This window comes from Canis lupus, chromosome 6 (assembly GCF_011100685.1).
Source record: "Canis lupus familiaris isolate Mischka breed German Shepherd chromosome 6, alternate assembly UU_Cfam_GSD_1.0, whole genome shotgun sequence".
NCBI lineage: Eukaryota > Metazoa > Chordata > Mammalia > Carnivora > Canidae > Canis > Canis lupus.
Window position 1 is genome coordinate 31,626,696 of NC_049227.1, and position 17,000 is coordinate 31,643,695.

A 17,000-nucleotide genomic window follows, 5' to 3' on the forward strand; every position below is an offset into this window, starting at 1 on the left:
ATAAAAAGGAATGAAGTTCTGATACATGCTAAAATGCAACGTGTGTGAATCTTGAAATCATCATGCTAAGTGAAAGAAGCCAGACACAAAAGGCCACGTAGTATATGATTCCACTTATACAAAGTGTCCAGAATAGGCAAATCCATAGAAACAGAAAGTAGATTAATGGTTTCCAGGGGCAACGGGAAGCAACTGCTAGTGGGTCCAGGGATTCTTTGGGAGTGGGCCGGGCAGTTCCTGATAACGCAGGGAACTCAGGCCAACCCCTAGCCATTGTGGTGAGCTAGTGGAATGTTCTAGGTTGGGAGCGGAATGATCTGATTAGCGCCTTGGGCTGGGTCTTCTCCAGTTTGTGCTACAGGTGACCGAGAGGCAGGTGGATTACCGTCTGCAGATGTATCACTCGAGCCTTCGCCAGCCACACATGGAGAGCAGCACACACCTGAAGGTGCAGTACAATGGGCGGCTGCCCTTTGTGGCAGGCTTGCGGTGGAAGGACACGTCTCGAGCTACCCTGTGGAAGTGGGAAGGTGAGTGTCACCTAGGGAGACTCTGGCTGGCAGTTAAGATTTCTGGCCCCTGGGCCTTTGCTCAACCTGTGCTCATTACCTGGAATACCCCCCTTTGTTTTTGCCTGGCTGTCAGAACTCAGACCTTTATTTTATTCTTAAAATTTTGTTTGAATTCAATCTGCCAACATATATATAACACCCAGTGCTCATCTCATCATGTGCCCTCCTCAATGCCTGTCACCCAGTTACCCCATCTCCCCACCCACCTCCCCTTCTGCAACCCTTTTTGCCCCCCCAGAGTTAGGAATCTCTCACGATTTGTCTCCCTCTCTGTTTTTCCCCACTCAGTTTCCCTCCTTTCCCTTATGATCCCTTTCATTCTTTCTTATATTCCATGTATGAGTGAAACTATATGATAATTGTCCTTCTCTGATTGACTTACTTCACTCAGCATAATACCCTCCAGGTCCATCCATGTTGATGTAAATGGTAGATATTCGTCCTTTCTGATGGCTGAGTAATGTTCCATCATATATATAGGCCGCATCTCCTCTATTCATCATCTGTCGAAGGACGTCATGGCTCCTTCCACAGTTTGGCTATTGTGGATATTGCTGCTGTGAACATTGCGGTGCAGGTGTCCCCGTGTTTCACTGCATGTGTATCTTTGGGGTAAATCACCAGCAGTGCAATTCCTGGGTCGTAGGGTAGCTCTAGTTTTAACTTCTTGAGGACCCTCCATACAGTTTTCCAGAGTGGCTGCACCAGTTCACATTCCCACCAACAGTGCAGGAGGGTTCCCCTTTCTCCACATCCTCTCCAACATTTGTGGTTTCCTGTCTTGTTAATTTTCCCCATTCTCACTGGTGTGAGGTGGGATCTCATTGTGGTTTTGATTTGTATTTCCCTGATGGCAAGTGATGCAGAGCATTTTCTCATGTGCATGTTGGCCATGTCGATGTCTTCCTCTGTGAGATTTCTGTTCATGTCTTTTGCCCATTTCATGATTGGATTTTTTTTTTTTTTGAGTGTTGAGTTTGGTAAGTTCTTTATAGATCTTGGATACTAGCACTGTATCTGATGTGTCATTTATAAATATCTTCTCCCATTCAAGAAAGACTCAGACCTTCCATGTGTCCCATGACGCTTAAAATTATATCTTGACTGCTTAATGTTAGAACTCTACATTACAGCCCCTTCTCTAATTCTCCAGTCTTATCTTATCTCACTTTCCCTGTTACCAATTATCGTGCAGCCCCACTGGCCTCTTTTCTATTCCCCTAAGCATACCTTACGGCCTTTGCAGTTGCTGTATCCTCTTCCTGGAACACTCTCTCACTTTTAAAAAATGGCTTTGAAATAAATAAATAAATAAATAAATAAATAAATAAATAAATAAATAAATAAATAAATAAATAAAGGATTTGCCATAATTTATCTTTGAATTAATTTTATTTTTATATTAGCAATACATTGTTTGAAAAATAAAGTCGAAACTATGAGTTGATCATTGTTGAAGGTGGGTATTACAATAGGGGCTTATGATCCTATGTTCTCATGTGTGTACCTGAAATAATTCTTTAAAAGTTTTTTTTAACCAAAAAAAAAAATAAAAATAAAAAAAATAAATAAAAGTTTTTTTTAACCTAGTCTATAACAAATACAGCGATCTTCTGCTTCATGTCTTCCTGTCCAAAGTTTTGCTTAAAATAGCAAGAAGTACTGTAAATTCTGTTAGCTATTTCTTGCTAAGTCCTTTGGCTCTTAAAATACTACTACAATTCTATTTCTTTTTCTTTTTTAGGCCATTCTCCATATATTTCTTACCATAAAGGATGAAAATTTAACTCTTAAACCAGTTCTTTTCAAATATCTCTTTCCCTTTGTCCCCCTAAAAGAGTTCGTTTGTGAATATTCAATATTTACTTAATTGTGACTCTATGAATGTCCTTCATAGCTGAGATACATGGTATACTATGATTCTAACTTTAATTTTTCCTGGAGTTATAATTGTCTTTTTCCCTCTTTTGACTAATTTTCTATTTTCCTCTTAATAATTATTCCTGAATGTTTAGCACAAGTCTCAAACTCTTCTCCAGATGATCAAACACATCAGATTATGTATCAGCTTCAGTTAATTCTCATATCTTTCTTGGAGACCGTCTTCTTAGATCTTCTGTTTTTCTGCTTCAGTGTAGACCAGTTGCATAGCTGTGGTTCTGGCACATCCCTTTCCCATCATCCCAGGAATTCCTTCCACTTCTCTGGGTCACAGCCCTGTTTCTTGCATTCACGTCATCTTTTTTCTTGGTTTACTCTTTTGTTTTGATTGAGCATATCTTCCAGTAGCTTCCTGAGAGAGAACTGTATTTGTTCCCTAGGACTGTTTTAACAAATGACCACAAACTGAGTGGCTTGAAACAACAGAAATGTATTCTCTCACCAGTTCTAGAGACTAGAATTCTGAGTTCAAGGTGTCGTCAGGGCCATGCCCCCTCTGTAACTCTGGGTAGAAATCTTCCCTGCTTCTTCCTAGCTCCTGATGGTGGCCATTGCTACTTGGAGCGACATTGCTCTCGTCTCTGTCTCTGTTGTCACATGTGTCTGTGTTCAAACTTCCCTCTTCTTTTAAGGACACCAGTCCTATTGGTTTTAGGGTCTACCCTACTGTAGTATGGCCTTATTATAACTACTTATATCTGTGATAGCCTCGTTCCCAAATAAGGTCACATTCTGGGATATACTGGGGGATTGGGATTTTGTATATTTCAGAGTGACACAATTCAACCCATAATAGGATGTAAACATTTTGCACTCCTAAATGTTTAAACTGTTTTGATTTGCCTGGGTAATTTGCCTGAGTAGAGAATTCTAGTTTTCCCCTTAGGATTTTGAGGACATCGCTCCAGTGTCGTTTCAAATAGTTAAGATGCTATTTCTGGTCCATCGTCCTCTGTATGTGCCCAACTTCTCACTCTCTGGAAGCTTTTAGGAACATCTCTGTATTCCAAGTGTCCTCAAATTTTATGATGTGCCCTCGTGCGCATCTGCTTTCATCCATTGTCCTGGGCACTTTGATCCTTTCAATTTGGAAACGTCATTTGGGTCAGGGTGATTTTCTTGTAGTTTCCTCTGTGTTCTGAAATTCCTGTGGGTCAGATGTTGATCCTCAGAAATTGAACCTCTACTTTTTTTTCTTCTCTCTTCTTTGCTCTATCTTCTTATCTTTTTGTTCTGGTTTTTGTTTTTATATTTTATTTATTTATGAGAGAGAGAGAGAGAGAGAGAGAAGCAGAGACATAGGCAGAGGGAGAAGAAGAGGGAGAGGTAGGCTCTCTGTGGGGAGCCTGATGTGAGACTCGATCCTAGGACCCCAGGATCATGACCTGAGCTGCTCAACCACTGAGCCATACATTGTTCTGTTTTGAGGACTTCTTTCCTCAACTTCATCTGCCAGCCCTTCTACTACATTTTAATTTTGGCTAGCTTATATTCCCAAAAGAGAGCTTATATTTCCAAAAAAGATAGCTCTTTTTGGTTCCTAAGAGTTCTTTTCTTATAGTATCCTGCTCCATGAAAACGCCTTCTCTTACTTCTCTAAGAGTAGAAGTTACAGAATTTGGGGACTTTGATCTGTTCTCCCTGAGTTTCTTTTAACTTTTTTTTCTGAATTCCTATTAGTGGCTTTCCTCAAATACCAGGCAAGACTTAGGTATGTGCTATGTTTAAGAATCGGCAGCTCAGAACTTATTTGGAAGAAGCTCCCCATGTGTTTGGGGGTACACTTGTTGACTGATGGGTTCCCCTGTCAAGCACTTGAATGGGGACCCCTGGGGCCTCTATCTGTGAACCTTTCTTTTTCATTCTGTTCTTTCCTCGAGCAGTCTTCCCATCCCCTGTGGGAGGGGTGCACAGGGGCAGGGCCCTGGGCTACTCTATTCAGCATCTCCCTGTTCTCACCCTCTGCCCTCAACCTGCCTGGTCTCCCTGCATCCAGGCCTCTCTGCCTCACTTTTCTCAGACAGTAAATCTTCCGTCTCCAACAGGCGGGAGGTTGCCCTCACCTTTGATAGACTCCCACTGCTTTTCACGTGGGTCTTTGCTCGAATGTCCCTTTCTCATGGAAACCTTGGCTGGGCTAACCTTTGCTCAATTGTCAGTACTTCATGGAAAACTTGACTGACCTCCTCATCAAACTCCCCCTTCATTTTCCTTCATAGCACTCAGCATTGTTTACTTAGGTCTCATTATTTGTTTATTTGTTCAAGATCTGTTCCTCCTGCCATCCACCAGCCCTGGGCTGCAAGTTATATGAAGGCAGCAACTGTGTCGGCTTGTTCACTATATATCCCAAGTGTCCCAAGCAATACTGGCTGAATTAGTCCTTGAATGAATTGGGGTATTCATGACAAAATATGAGTGGGGTTCTGAGACCTGCTTTTAGTTGATCGTGGAAAGGGCAAAAGGTTATGTTGAATGTTACCTTTTTGATGATGATGATGATGGTGGTGGTGGTGATGGTATTTACTCTTCTTAACCAGTGCTTCCTCTGTCCCAATACCCAGTGAGCAGTCTTACTGAACCCATTTTACAGATGATGGCAGCACAGGCTCAAAGAGGCCACAGCTTGGAGAGTAAAGGCCACATTCTTCATTACCACACTCCTGTGCTCCCTTCCCGGCTCTTTGTGCCTTTCTTTTGTCCATCATGTCCCTACAAAAAATCACCAAACCCACAGAAAAGTGCAGTGGATTATATCGTTCACACCAACCAACTCATACCCAGGTTCTACTGTTAACATTTTACTCACATGTTTCTATCCACTTATCCATCCATGTTATTTGTTGGTGCAGTTCAAGGCAAGCTGTAGACACTCGTATGTGTCATCCCTAAGCGTTTCAATATGGGTGGTGGTAACTCGAGTGGGACGCACACATCTCCAGGGTACTATTTAATGAGTTTTGACAGGTGCACACACCTGTGTTGCCCCTATCACATTACCAGCATTCTGTAAAGTTCCCTCCTGTCCCATCCCAGTCATTGCCAGTTTTGAGACATGCCCAGAGTAGCTGTGAGGAGGCTACGGGCACCTCTTGGTACCTGCCAATAGTTATTTTCCTACCGGTTGTACCTGCTTCTCCCCCTCTACCTCTTGCAGGTGCTTTGAACCTGGATAGTCCCTGGCTGATGATCTCTGTGGCTCACAGGCTGTACTGGCCTCACCGTCCCACATTCCAGGCCATCCTGGAGCTGACGCTGGGCAAGGCCTGGACCCTCAAGAACCTGGTGATGAACGTGGCCTTCAGGGGCCAAGGCCTCGACAGGGAGGGCAAGATTCACATCTATACCCCGGCCACCACTTACCTCCGGGTGAGCATGCCCAGTCACGCCCCCTGCTCGCCACCCCACAGATGGACTCCAGCCCAGGAGCCTAGTTCCTTGCCATGTAGAATTTCTTGCCTGCAGAGGGAGAACACCCAGGCCTAGATGTGGGCAGGTTGGATGACCCAGTACTTACAGTCTTCAGGATTAGTTACCAAGTGAATTTGGAACAGCAGACCACGCCCCTCAGTCTCAATTTCCCATATTCTTGCTTAGCAGCTGTTAGATTAAAAGATGAAAGAATGTTGAAGGGGAACTCTGAAACAAGTAGACATCAGGCTTTTGCTGAAAACCGAATGAAAACTTCAAGGTCCGTTTTATACCAGCTGTAGGGTATCCTTGAGAAGCTTCTCCAGCATCTCTGAAGCATAATAGTCTAGGAGAAATCCAACCCATGAAAGATTTCCCAGGAGTCACCCGAGGGAGCCTGGCACATATCCTCTTCCCATGTTGGGATGATGAGTGGACACAGCAGGAGGTCAGGGCCTGACTGGGACCCAGAAGGAGGCAGCTCCATGGGCCCATCTGGGGACAGCGTAGTCCCCTCTGAGGCCAGGGCTGAGTGGTAGCAGGGTGGAGGCATGAGGAGCAGGGCATTGCCGGAGAGCTTGGGGACTGTCAAGAGGCCACCGTGTAGCGGATCGAGCCAGCACAGGAGTGCGAGGTGGGGTCAGCCAGCCACCTCGTGCAGACACCCCAGCCAGGGGCCTGATGGTGGCCTGTCCCGGGAGATGGTAGCAAGTGTCCAGATTCTGGGACTAGTTTGAAGGTGGAGCCGATGTATTTGCTGACAGATTTGCTGGTGGATTGGCAGAGGAGGGTGGGGTGGGGGGAGAGCTCAAGACAAGACATAAATGACCCCAAGCAGCTAGGTGGAGGAGGCGCCCCTCACTGAAATGGGAGCCTGGCAGTAGGGGGCTCTGGGGAGAGGCTCCAGGTCAGGGACCTTTGGGACAAGGTGTTAGGGAGTTCTAGTATTTGGCAGGGGGTTCCAGTCATGCCTAAACCCCACGATGACCCCATCACCTCCACTTGTGAGGCTGTGAGCTGTGGGAACAGGGCACAGTGGCCTACGGGGTACTGGCACCGTGCTATTCCCGGTGGCGCTTGGCCCAGGGGTAGTGGGCTGGGGTGCAAGCCTGGTGCAGGGCTACCGGCGCTCTACCCCCACCAGCTCCAGCACAAGCCAAACTAGCACCCAGCTCTTCCCAGGGCTCCAAAGACTACAGCGATGGTGCAGGGAGAGAAGGCCACCTGCAGGTGTGTGCCCCTCAGGGCAGAGACCCTGCTTGCTCATAGCAGTGGCCCAGTGAGATCATATTCCCTTTTTGAGCTGAAGAGGAAAGAAGGAGAAGGGAATTATCTTCTCTGATAACTGATGCTTCAGATTCTCTCTCTGCTCAGGGCTGAGAGCTGAAGGGAAGTTTGTTGTCCTCTTTTTTCAAGACCCTGTAGGGAACAATCATTTCTGCCTGTGCCAGTCAGGAAAGGCCTCACAGAGAATGGCATCGGAGGGATTTTGAAGCATGAGTAGGAGTTCACCAAGTGGGAATGGGGAGAAAGGGCGTCCCCGGGGGAGGGCATCGGGTGTGCAAAGGCTTTGGTCGCCCTCCCCTCCTCGCTGTAGGTATCCACGGTGATGACCTTGGCACAGAGCCTCTTCCGCAGCCGGAGTGAAGTAGAATCAGCCTGGAGTGCCACGGTGCAGAACGAGATCCACGCAGAGAACAGCCAAGACCTTAAGATAGTTCACTGCTGGTTGAAGGGCCCCCTGCGGGAGATGAACTTGACTGCAGCCTACAGGCACACGGAGCAGGTGAGTCCAGGGGGCCCAGGCTGGAGACTGCACTGTTGAGAGACCCCCAAATCCCTCTGGCTGCTTAGAGCCATTGGCTCAGCCTATGACCGTGTGGGTTCCTGAGCTCAGTCTCTTAATCTATGAAAGAAATCTATTAGCTAAGGATCAGCTGCGTTAGACCATTCCCTGCGGGGCGCCTGGGGAGGGCGAGGCATGGCGGTGCACCCGTGCCACCCTGCGGCCTGCTCTGGGTGAGGCTGCGGTCCAGGTCAGCAGCCCCGCCTCAGGTGGCCACTCCCAGGGCAGTGGGCAGGCAGTGGGAGCTCCCCTTGCAACCCCACGCATGATGGTCCCCACTGGGCCACCCCGCTCCATCAGCCTGGTCCTTGTTGCAGCCCCGGAAGACCCACGTGTCGCTGACGGCTCTGGTGACTGGCACCAGGGGCCAGCCTCGGGGCCTGGAGTTGGACGGCAAGCTGGAGGAGGTGACTCGCGATGGGAGGTTGTACCAGAAGCAGGGGACCTTCCTCCTCAGGTACGTGTGGCCCCTTCCCCTTACGTGCAGCGTCTGCCAGGCCTCTGCTTCTGCATCGTGGAGGGTCACGGGGAACGGGGTGAGCCGTGCTGCCCGGGAGGCCCACCCTGGCCTGCAGAGCCCAAGGTGGAGCCCAGAGCTCGGAGACCAGCTGCCTGCCTCCCTTGAAAGTCCCGCATCCCTAACCCCCTTCCATTAGGATGCTATGACATCTGGGAGCGGAAGCCTGTCATCACCCCTAGCCTGAGAGCTGCTCTGGGGAATCTTTCCAGTTCCTGGAGGCACAGCTTGTGGTCGGGAGGGTATAAGAGGTGGGGAGGGGGTGAAATCGGCAGACCCGGCCTGAGCTCCAGTCTGGGTCCAGACCCCGCTGCCTGACCTGAGTCCTCTTTTGTCAAAACAATAGCAACTGAGAAGTGACAGGAGCCACCGTCTCCATAGGCCTCATTCATTCGTTTAGTTCATTTATATTTATTGAGCACCTACTACGTGCTGTGCACTCTTCTGGGAAAACAGGGAACCAAAGGGACAGGACTCCTGCCCTTAGGGAGCTTGCATTCACTGCACGGACATTACCTCCAATGGTCCCAACCACCGTTGGGATGGAGCAGCTAGTATTTCAGTCCCCATTTCACAGAGGGGGGAAACTGAGGCATGCAGAAGTCAATCATGTCTGTCCTCTGCTGCCCAAGGTAACAGGGCCCAGGGGCTGCCTGTCCTTGGGTCTCTGCTGCCCATGGGGGATGGTGACCCCCGCCGTGCCCAGCTCACTGGGTTGTCACCGGGGCACCGCGAGATGGTCAACGAGTGTCGGTTGGCAAGACTCAGGGCCCACATGCGTCCTGATGTTCTCTTCTCTGTGACAGAGTCTCAACCCTGCAAGCTTGTGACGGGCCCGGTCTGAGCTCGTGGGGCACAGCTGTCCCCTGCCCCTGCCAGCCGCTTTAATGGCTCCGGCCTGTTATCCTCTGTCCATGCCAGGCACCCCTTGCCTCTGCCCATCCCGCAGAGCCTCCTCCTGCAGGAGACCTTCACGGCGGATGGGCGCCACCAGCGATGCTCCCTGGAAACCAGGCTTGTCCTGAATGGCCGGGAGGAGACCCTGCAGACCGTAGTCCTGGGCTACCAGGCCGGACACCCCTACGTGAGTGGGCTCCGGGACGCCCTGGGAGCCGGGGGAGGCCCCTGGCCGTCGCTGACCCGTCTTTGGGGGCGTGTGCCTGTGTCCCCCCACCCCACCCAGGTCTGCGCTGGCCTGACCCACCCGTACAAGAGCGAGGCCATTCCCGGGAACGTGGAGGGGTGCGCCGTCGCCTGGAGTGAGCACGCCGTAAGTGGGAACCCCCCGGGGAGCTGGCATGCAGGGGTCCCCAATCCAAGCTGCTGTCTTCTCGGAACTGGATGAGCAGAGGGCTCCCCGGCCTGGGTTTTCTGTTCCACCCTGTCCCCGCTGCTCCATCCTGCCTGACAGCCCGAGGGGCCTTTCCTGGGCCAGCACGATCACACCGCTCCTTCTCTCTGGACGGAGACCCCAGCCCCGCCCTGTGGTCTTGCTGACCCTCCAGGCCACCCGAGACCCTTCTCTCCTTCGGCCATGTCCTTTCACTCAGCCTCCTCTCGGTCCCTCAGCCAGCTCTTTCCTGCCCCAGGACCTCTGTGTGTTCTGTGTCTGGAGCGGTCACTCCTTCGGCTTTGCCTCCTTGCCTTGTACTCACTGGTGAGGGTTCAGCTCATGCATCCCTTCTCCTTGCGTCAAGCCTGACCCCCAGACCACCTTGCATCCCCTGGTTACCCCCCTGCACGCCCCACACCACTGCTTCTAGCCCTTCTCACAAATCTCAGTTCTATTTTGATGTGATTCTTTAACCAGTCGCTGTCCCTCCTGCCGGCCCCTGAGATCTGTGGATGGTACCGTGTCTCATTTGATTGTACTTTATTTCATCACACTTTCCAGATTTTGCATTTTCTTAAATACACCCTGAAGGGTGGTGGCAACCCTGCATCCAGCAAGGCTGTTGGTGCTGTTTTGCCAACAGCATTTACTCACTTCATGTCTCCTGTGTCATGTTTTGGCGACTCTGGCAATACTTCACTTTTTCATTATTGTGATATTGGTTGCGGTGGTTTGTGATCAGTGACTACAGTTGGCTGCAAACTCAGATGATGGTTAGCACTTTGTAGCAATGAGGTATTCTTTAAATGAAGGTACGTGTGTGGTGTTTTTTTTTTTAAACATAATCCTGCTGCACGTTTAATCAACTACCGTGTAAATAGAACTTTTGTATATACTGGGAAAGCGAGAATTTCGTTTGACTCGCTTGTTGCCAGACTTGCTTTATTGGGGTGGTCCGGAACCAAACCTGCAGGGTCTCCAAGGTATGCCCCTATTTATCACTGGAGCCCCAGGACCTGGCACGTCATCTGTGCTTAATGAATCATTGTCACCCCAGTGCTATTGAGAGTCTGTTGTGCACCTGACCCAGAGCAGGAGTGGACAACCTTTTCCTATGCAGGAGCAGATAGTAATTAATTATTTCTGCCTCTGCAGGCTGTAAGGTCTCTGCTACAGGTACTCATCCGACTGCCCTCGTAGCACAGACACATCCTAGAAAACGCACAAGTGAATGGGCACAATCGTGTTCTGATAAAACTTGTGCTGTGGACTGAATGCTTGAGTTCTCCCCCAGATTCGTATGTTGAAGCCCTAATGTGAAGATATTGGGAGGGGAGGGTCTTTGGGGGGTAGTTAGGTCATGAGGCTGGAGCCCCCATGATGAGATTCATACCTCATGGGAAGAGGAAGAGCTTGTTCTTGCTCTCTCTCTCTCTCTCCACCCTATGAGGGTGCCGTAAGGAGAGAGCCGCCAGCAAGCCAGGAGGAAGGCCTCCGGAACCCAACCCCGATCTCAGACTGTCAACCTCCAGGATCGAGAGGAGTAAATTTTGGTTGTTTAAACCACCGAGGCTATGGGATTTTTGTTGAGAGTAGCCTGAACTGCAAAGACAACTTCACATACAAACATGAGCCAGGTTTGACTCCCTGGCCGAGGCTTTCTGCCTGACTTAGAAGGTGTTGGCATTAGCCTTTGTAGGGGTGAAATTCATTTTTGCCATTGTGCCCAGAACGAATGATTCCATGTCCCTGGGCCCCCGTTTCCTCGGCCATAAAACGGAGACAGCAGTACTCATCTCTTATGCTGTGGTTGTGAGGACGGAAATGTAACGTGATAATCTTCCTTAGGTACCTGACACGTGCCCACCTGCCCCTCATCCCAGACTCCTTCCCGATCTAGGAATAGGTAACTCTATTCTCCAGCAAGCATTTATTGAGCACCTATCATGTGCCAGGCCCTGGACAAAGAAGTTAGTGGTGGCCTCTCCTTTGAGGGATGTACAAAGGTCTACTGAAGGAGGGTGACGTGGGGCCAGCTGTTGAGACCTCTTCTTCTGGGGCCACACCTGTTCAACCGGGGTTGTGGATGGCTTCCAAAGGGTTGGTAGCCGAAGTCCTTGGAGCTCCTGAGGAAGCAAAGGGCAGAATGACAGCCCAAAACATCTGCAGAAATACCTCCCCATGGTGTTGAGTGCTTTTTTTTTTTTTTTTTTTTAAACCGGAGATTGCAGAATGGCGCCATGGGCCAGATCTAGCCTGCAGATGTGTTTTGTTTGGCCTGCTTCACACTTCACATTTTTAAAAACCTTGTCAACGTGTAAAAATCAGAAGATTTGGAGTAAAACTCAGATTTCTGCTTCTAATTAAAAAGAAATCAGAAGATCTGACACAGGAGGCCTGAAATCCCACCTGACAACAAGAGGCGAGAAGCAAGTGGATGGGGACCCTTTCATTGAGTTGAATTTGGCTCTCTGGTCTTTCTAAAACCCTGTCTTTGTTTAATGACACACATTTATTTTCCTTCTCTTGGACTTTTATTTATCCTTCTACCATCTTGTTTCTAAAATAAAGCCACGCATTGTTCTAAAGTTGTACGCTAGCGATAAGATTCTGCGGCAAGACATTTTTAACTTCCCTGTCACCGCAGATGGGAACAGATGGCATACTCTGCTACCGTGGGCTTGGCATGTGGCAGAGGCTAAAAAGTTGCTGAGTGAACACATGATTAACCATGTGGATTCGTGTCTTGTGGCTGCGATACCAAAGTACTACAAGCTTCATGGCTTCAAACAACACAAACTCACCTTATGTATTTGGAGATCAGAAATCCAAAATGGGTTTCCCTTGGCTCATGGCAGGTATTGCCAGAGTTACCTTCTTTCTGGAGGCTCCAGGAGAGAATCCTTTTCCTTGTCTTTTCTAGCTACTAGGAGCCACCCACGACTCGTGGGTCATCGTCCTTTTCTCTGTCTTCAAAGCCAGCAGAGATAGCATCTCTCTCTCTCTCACTCTCTCTTGTTCTCTCACTGACTCTGACCCTTCTGCCTCCCTCTTATAAGAATGCTTATCATTGCCTTGGGCCCACTGGATGATCCAGGATAATCTCCCCATCTAAAGATCCTCAACTGCAAAATCCCCTTTGCTGTGTAAAATAACGTATTTACAGGTTCTGAGGATCAAGATACGGGGATCTTTGGGAGGCTGGATATTTTCCTGCCTGCCATGTTATGAATTAAACATTCTTTCACTTCAGCCTGGCGTTGGCCTTGGGGTTGCTGGCTATCACGAGTGATTTTGCCCTCTTCCAGATATTTCCTGAGTGCCTGCAGTGCGCCAGGACCTGTGTTCAGTATGAGGCATACCACCGTGAACAAAACTGTCACATACCAGGGCACTCCCTTGGAATGAGACACAGGTTCTCAGATTCACCCCCTCAAGCCCACCCCACTCACGCTACTTGTGGGCACTAGACTTGATCATTCCTCTTTGAAAGACCCCCACATACCTGTCCTCGCTTCCTGCCCTGTGTGTGGATAGTGGAGACCACTTTAACCCATCCATCTTGGGGCTGTTTTCTTCTAACTGCTGGATTCCCAGGGTGGCTTCTGTAGGCACTTGGAGATGGAAAATCACTTCTCTCCATCCTACCGGTTCTTGCTCCCCCAGGCTAAGAACAGGGAGGTCGAGGCCACTTTGAAAGTCAACCAGAACGTCGTCCTGCACTTAAAGGGTCTGCACCATGACCGATCTCAGCATGGGGAAATCTGGCACAGCCTGGCCCTGGATGCTGCACACTCCTCCCAGGTACCTGTCCCCAGCTTGGGCAAACACTGGTTTGCGGCCTCTGAGTGGTGCTCAACTGTTGGAGAGCATAAATGGCACTGTTTCTTTCCAGCTGAGGCTCCCACAGGCCCTGCATTTGGATGGGGACGTTGTCTTCAGACGGGGTCCTCGGGGAGCATTTGACCGCAGGGTGGACACAAGGGCTGCCATCAACCGCAACGTCACCTCCCAGGTCAGATGTCCCGGTTCTGCCTCCTTCCTCCCTGAGGGAGGAGAGATGTCCATGTCAGAGCACAGGTGTCCCATGTGCAGGGGCTGAAGAGGTGGCAGGGTGGCCCTGGAGAGCCCTTACTTTGGCAGTGTGCGTGGGATGAATCAGGATGCACTGTTGTAATAAAAGCCTGCTTTCCTGTGAAGCTTTATTGCCTGGTCGTGTCACAGTTGCTGTGTGGCTCTGTGGCTCTGCCTCAGCTGGCACAGGGGGCCTGGGACAGTGAGAATTATACAGAAGGTTCCCAGGGCCAGTCCCTTTAGGGGGCCAGGCCACACCTGCCTGCATTCCATTGGCCAGAACTCATCACATGACCCTGCCCAGCTGCAAGGGAGGCTGGGAAATGTAGTTTGAGCTGTGTGTCCAAGAGGGAAAGAAAATGCAGCTTGGTGGTTATACATAGGAGCTGCTGTGGCTATATTTGTTCGATCCTTTCCTATACACAGATTGCGTCTCTGCCACATGCTGGGTTCTGTGCCGCGTCCTGGGGATGCACGGGCGACTTTCTGTCTCCAACTCCCAGGAGCTCTAAGTCCAAATTTTAGCTCCACTGCTGATTCTCTGTGTGACCTTGGATAAATTACTCAACCCCATTGAATATCGGTTTTTTCAGCTGTGAAATGGGGACAGTGATACCAGCCAGTGAGAGCAGGGGTGGAGATTAAATGAGGTGACAGTTACAAAGCCTGCTATGTGGTCAGGGTCAAATAGAATGCCGCCGTGGACGTGGGAGGCATAAGCAGGCACTGTGGCAGGGGATGTAAGAGGCCCGAGGTCCCAGGATCATCTTCCCAGCCCCCTATCTGGGGCCTCACTTCTCAAGTTCCTAAGTAACGCAGCCTGAGTCAGATTGGGGCTAAGGAGCATCGCAGAAGGTGGTTTCTGGCATCTGCTGTTGGCTTGGGCTTTGGGCAAGCTCTGGGATGACCGGTCCTTCCTCGGGCGCCCAGCCAGCTACCTTCTGGGGTTCGGCATCTCCCTCCTCCACTCCCTCTGACCCTCCTCCTCCACCTCCCCTTGTCAACAGGTCTCAATCCAGCTGAACGGATCTGACTCCCACTTGGCGTTCCTCTTCCAGCTCAGACATCCCCACAGACCAGCATTTCCTCCAGACTTCCAGGTACAGACGTGGTCCCTCTGGGGTGACCTCGAATTGCCTGCCAAGTGTTGTCTCTGAGCAGAACAGCCAGCTTGCTGGGAGATGGGGCAGAAGGAAGAGAGGATGGAGGCCCTGGGTGTGGGGCGAGGGAGGCCACACCAGGATGTGAAGCTTAGCCATTCAGCCAGTCCAAGAATCAAGAACAGATGGCAGCAGGGAGGTTTCCAAATCCATCATTTGGAAGTGATTGCCCAGGCCAGAAGGGGTTTTTTGCGCCCTGGGGGGCAGAAGGATCACATTTCACCCTTAAAAATGGAGAGAAGCAGAATTGTCCTCTCTAGCCTGTCCTGTATTTGGGAGAAGCCATCTGATCCATTTTTTGACCTCGGAGTATTTTGCCTGGCATGGGGGTAGGAAGGCTGAAGGGTTTTACTCTACAAGGAGATAAAGGGCAGGGAAAGGAGGCCAGGCAGGAGGGCTGTGCTCTGCTGTCCCAGCGCTGGGTGCCCCACGTGTCACCAAACAAGCCAAGTGTGCTGTGTACACAGGAATTAGGCAGCAGGCTGGGGAGATGGAGGTGTAGACGGGTAGTCTACCTGTGAGGAGGCCCAGAACTTGAGAGCAATTTTTAAGTGCCTGCTGTGTGCCAGCCCTGTGCTGGTGGCTCTGGGAACTCGAAAGGACCCTGAGAAGAGCTTTCCATTATGGAAACTGGTCCTTCTCAGAGGTACCTGTTTTCGTGGGTCACCAGCTCTGAAATCAGGATGTCTTCAAATTCCCATGGGTTCACTGCTTTGTTATCAGCTTTTTTGCTTTCATGGGGGTCCATAAAGTCATGGCACATCTCAGGGCATCTGGCGTCCCGGATCCGAGGGCATGCTGTCACTGTCATCGGTTGTGATAGGAGCTGATGTCTGTTGAGTGTTGACCACGTGCCAGGCTCTGTTCTCAACCCTTTACGTGGGCTTGTCTCATGGATGCCCCGTGACGCCGCTGTGGTAGGACTCTGCAGATGAGAATCTGCGACAGAGAGAGGGGACGTGACTTGTACAAGGCCACTGAGTGTGTAGGGAGGGGGAGGATCCCGGATGCGAACCTGATACCCCTGGCTGTGCTCACCACGGGGCAGATGTACCGAAATCCTGGATGCTGGGTCATCTAATGGGCTCAGACTTTATTATCATTAAAAAAAAATTTTTTTTTAATTAGAGAGAAAGCACAAGTAGGGGAGAGGGCAGAGGGAGAGAGAGAAGCATACTCCCCTCTGGGCAGGGAGCCCAATGCAGGATTCAATCCCAGGACCCCAGAATCATGTCCTGAGCTGAAGGCTTAACTGACTGAGCCTCACAGGTGCCCCTATCACCACTTTTTAAAACAGCAGCACCTTTGTTCACCTTCGCTCTCTGTGGGTGAAGTGGGGCTGGGGAGCTCAGCTTTGTCAGCCTCTGCCTCCCTCTTGGAGCCCCTGCGAAGCATCTGCGGCTGGAAGCTGCGTGCATGCTGCAAGCTTTCACGGTGTAGCAACGAGCCTAGCAACTATCCATAGCCCTTCCCCTCCTTGCATGGCCAGCGCTCCAAGGAGATCAAGGCCCGTTATCCGGGCATTCTTTGTTATCAAGGAGGTGCACCCGGTTGGCTGCCCCCGGAGCCCCTGACCTTGAACGCTGAACATGTTTTTTCTACATATCCTGCTTGATGGGAATATAGAGGGAGCACGGGATCCGTACATTCTCAAATGATTGATGGGGGTGTTCAGGGTGTGCTTGCACAAGCCAGCCGTCCAGCCTGCACCATACACTCCACCCCGGGACCCCCCAGATGGCACCTTCATTCTTGACACGCCTCTCTTCCCTGGTATCCCTGGGGCTGGGTATGCCGAGGCACGCTGCAACCAAACCCCGTAGCAACAGCGCGAGCCACAGCATCCAAGTAATAGGAAGACACAAATGGCTAATGGCCATAAATGGCCTTCTTGCGAGGAAGAAGGCAAGTGATTTAACCAAGCACTAACAGGGTCAGTAAGGAATTCAGCAGCTTTACTCTGTGTTTACACTAGCCATGGCTTGGGAAATGGTGTGGAAATAGTCCTATACACACACACACAAAATTCTGTCTTGATGAGACCACGTGTCCCTCCCAGTGCTGTGGTTAACATGTCACAAACCATTCCATTTTGCAGAACTGCTTGTCTTATTTGGGAACCCTCCTAGAGAGGGAGAGGGAGAGG

At 50.3% G+C, this 17,000-nt stretch overlaps 1 protein-coding gene across 1 annotated transcript in view; it reads left to right on the forward strand.

The window, feature by feature from the left end:
• LOC111096475 overlaps positions 1-17,000 on the forward strand; it is a 143,805-nt gene that overhangs the window by 56,766 nt on the left and 70,039 nt on the right. Inside the window, exons 28-36 of the mRNA XM_038540358.1 lie at positions 350-530; positions 5,671-5,882; positions 7,522-7,710; positions 8,088-8,227; positions 9,209-9,371; positions 9,471-9,557; positions 13,287-13,424; positions 13,516-13,635; positions 14,702-14,794. Of these exons, the coding sequence (XP_038396286.1) occupies positions 350-530; positions 5,671-5,882; positions 7,522-7,710; positions 8,088-8,227; positions 9,209-9,371; positions 9,471-9,557; positions 13,287-13,424; positions 13,516-13,635; positions 14,702-14,794 (1,323 nt within the window). The remainder of the gene's footprint in view (positions 1-349; positions 531-5,670; positions 5,883-7,521; positions 7,711-8,087; positions 8,228-9,208; positions 9,372-9,470; positions 9,558-13,286; positions 13,425-13,515; positions 13,636-14,701; positions 14,795-17,000) is intronic.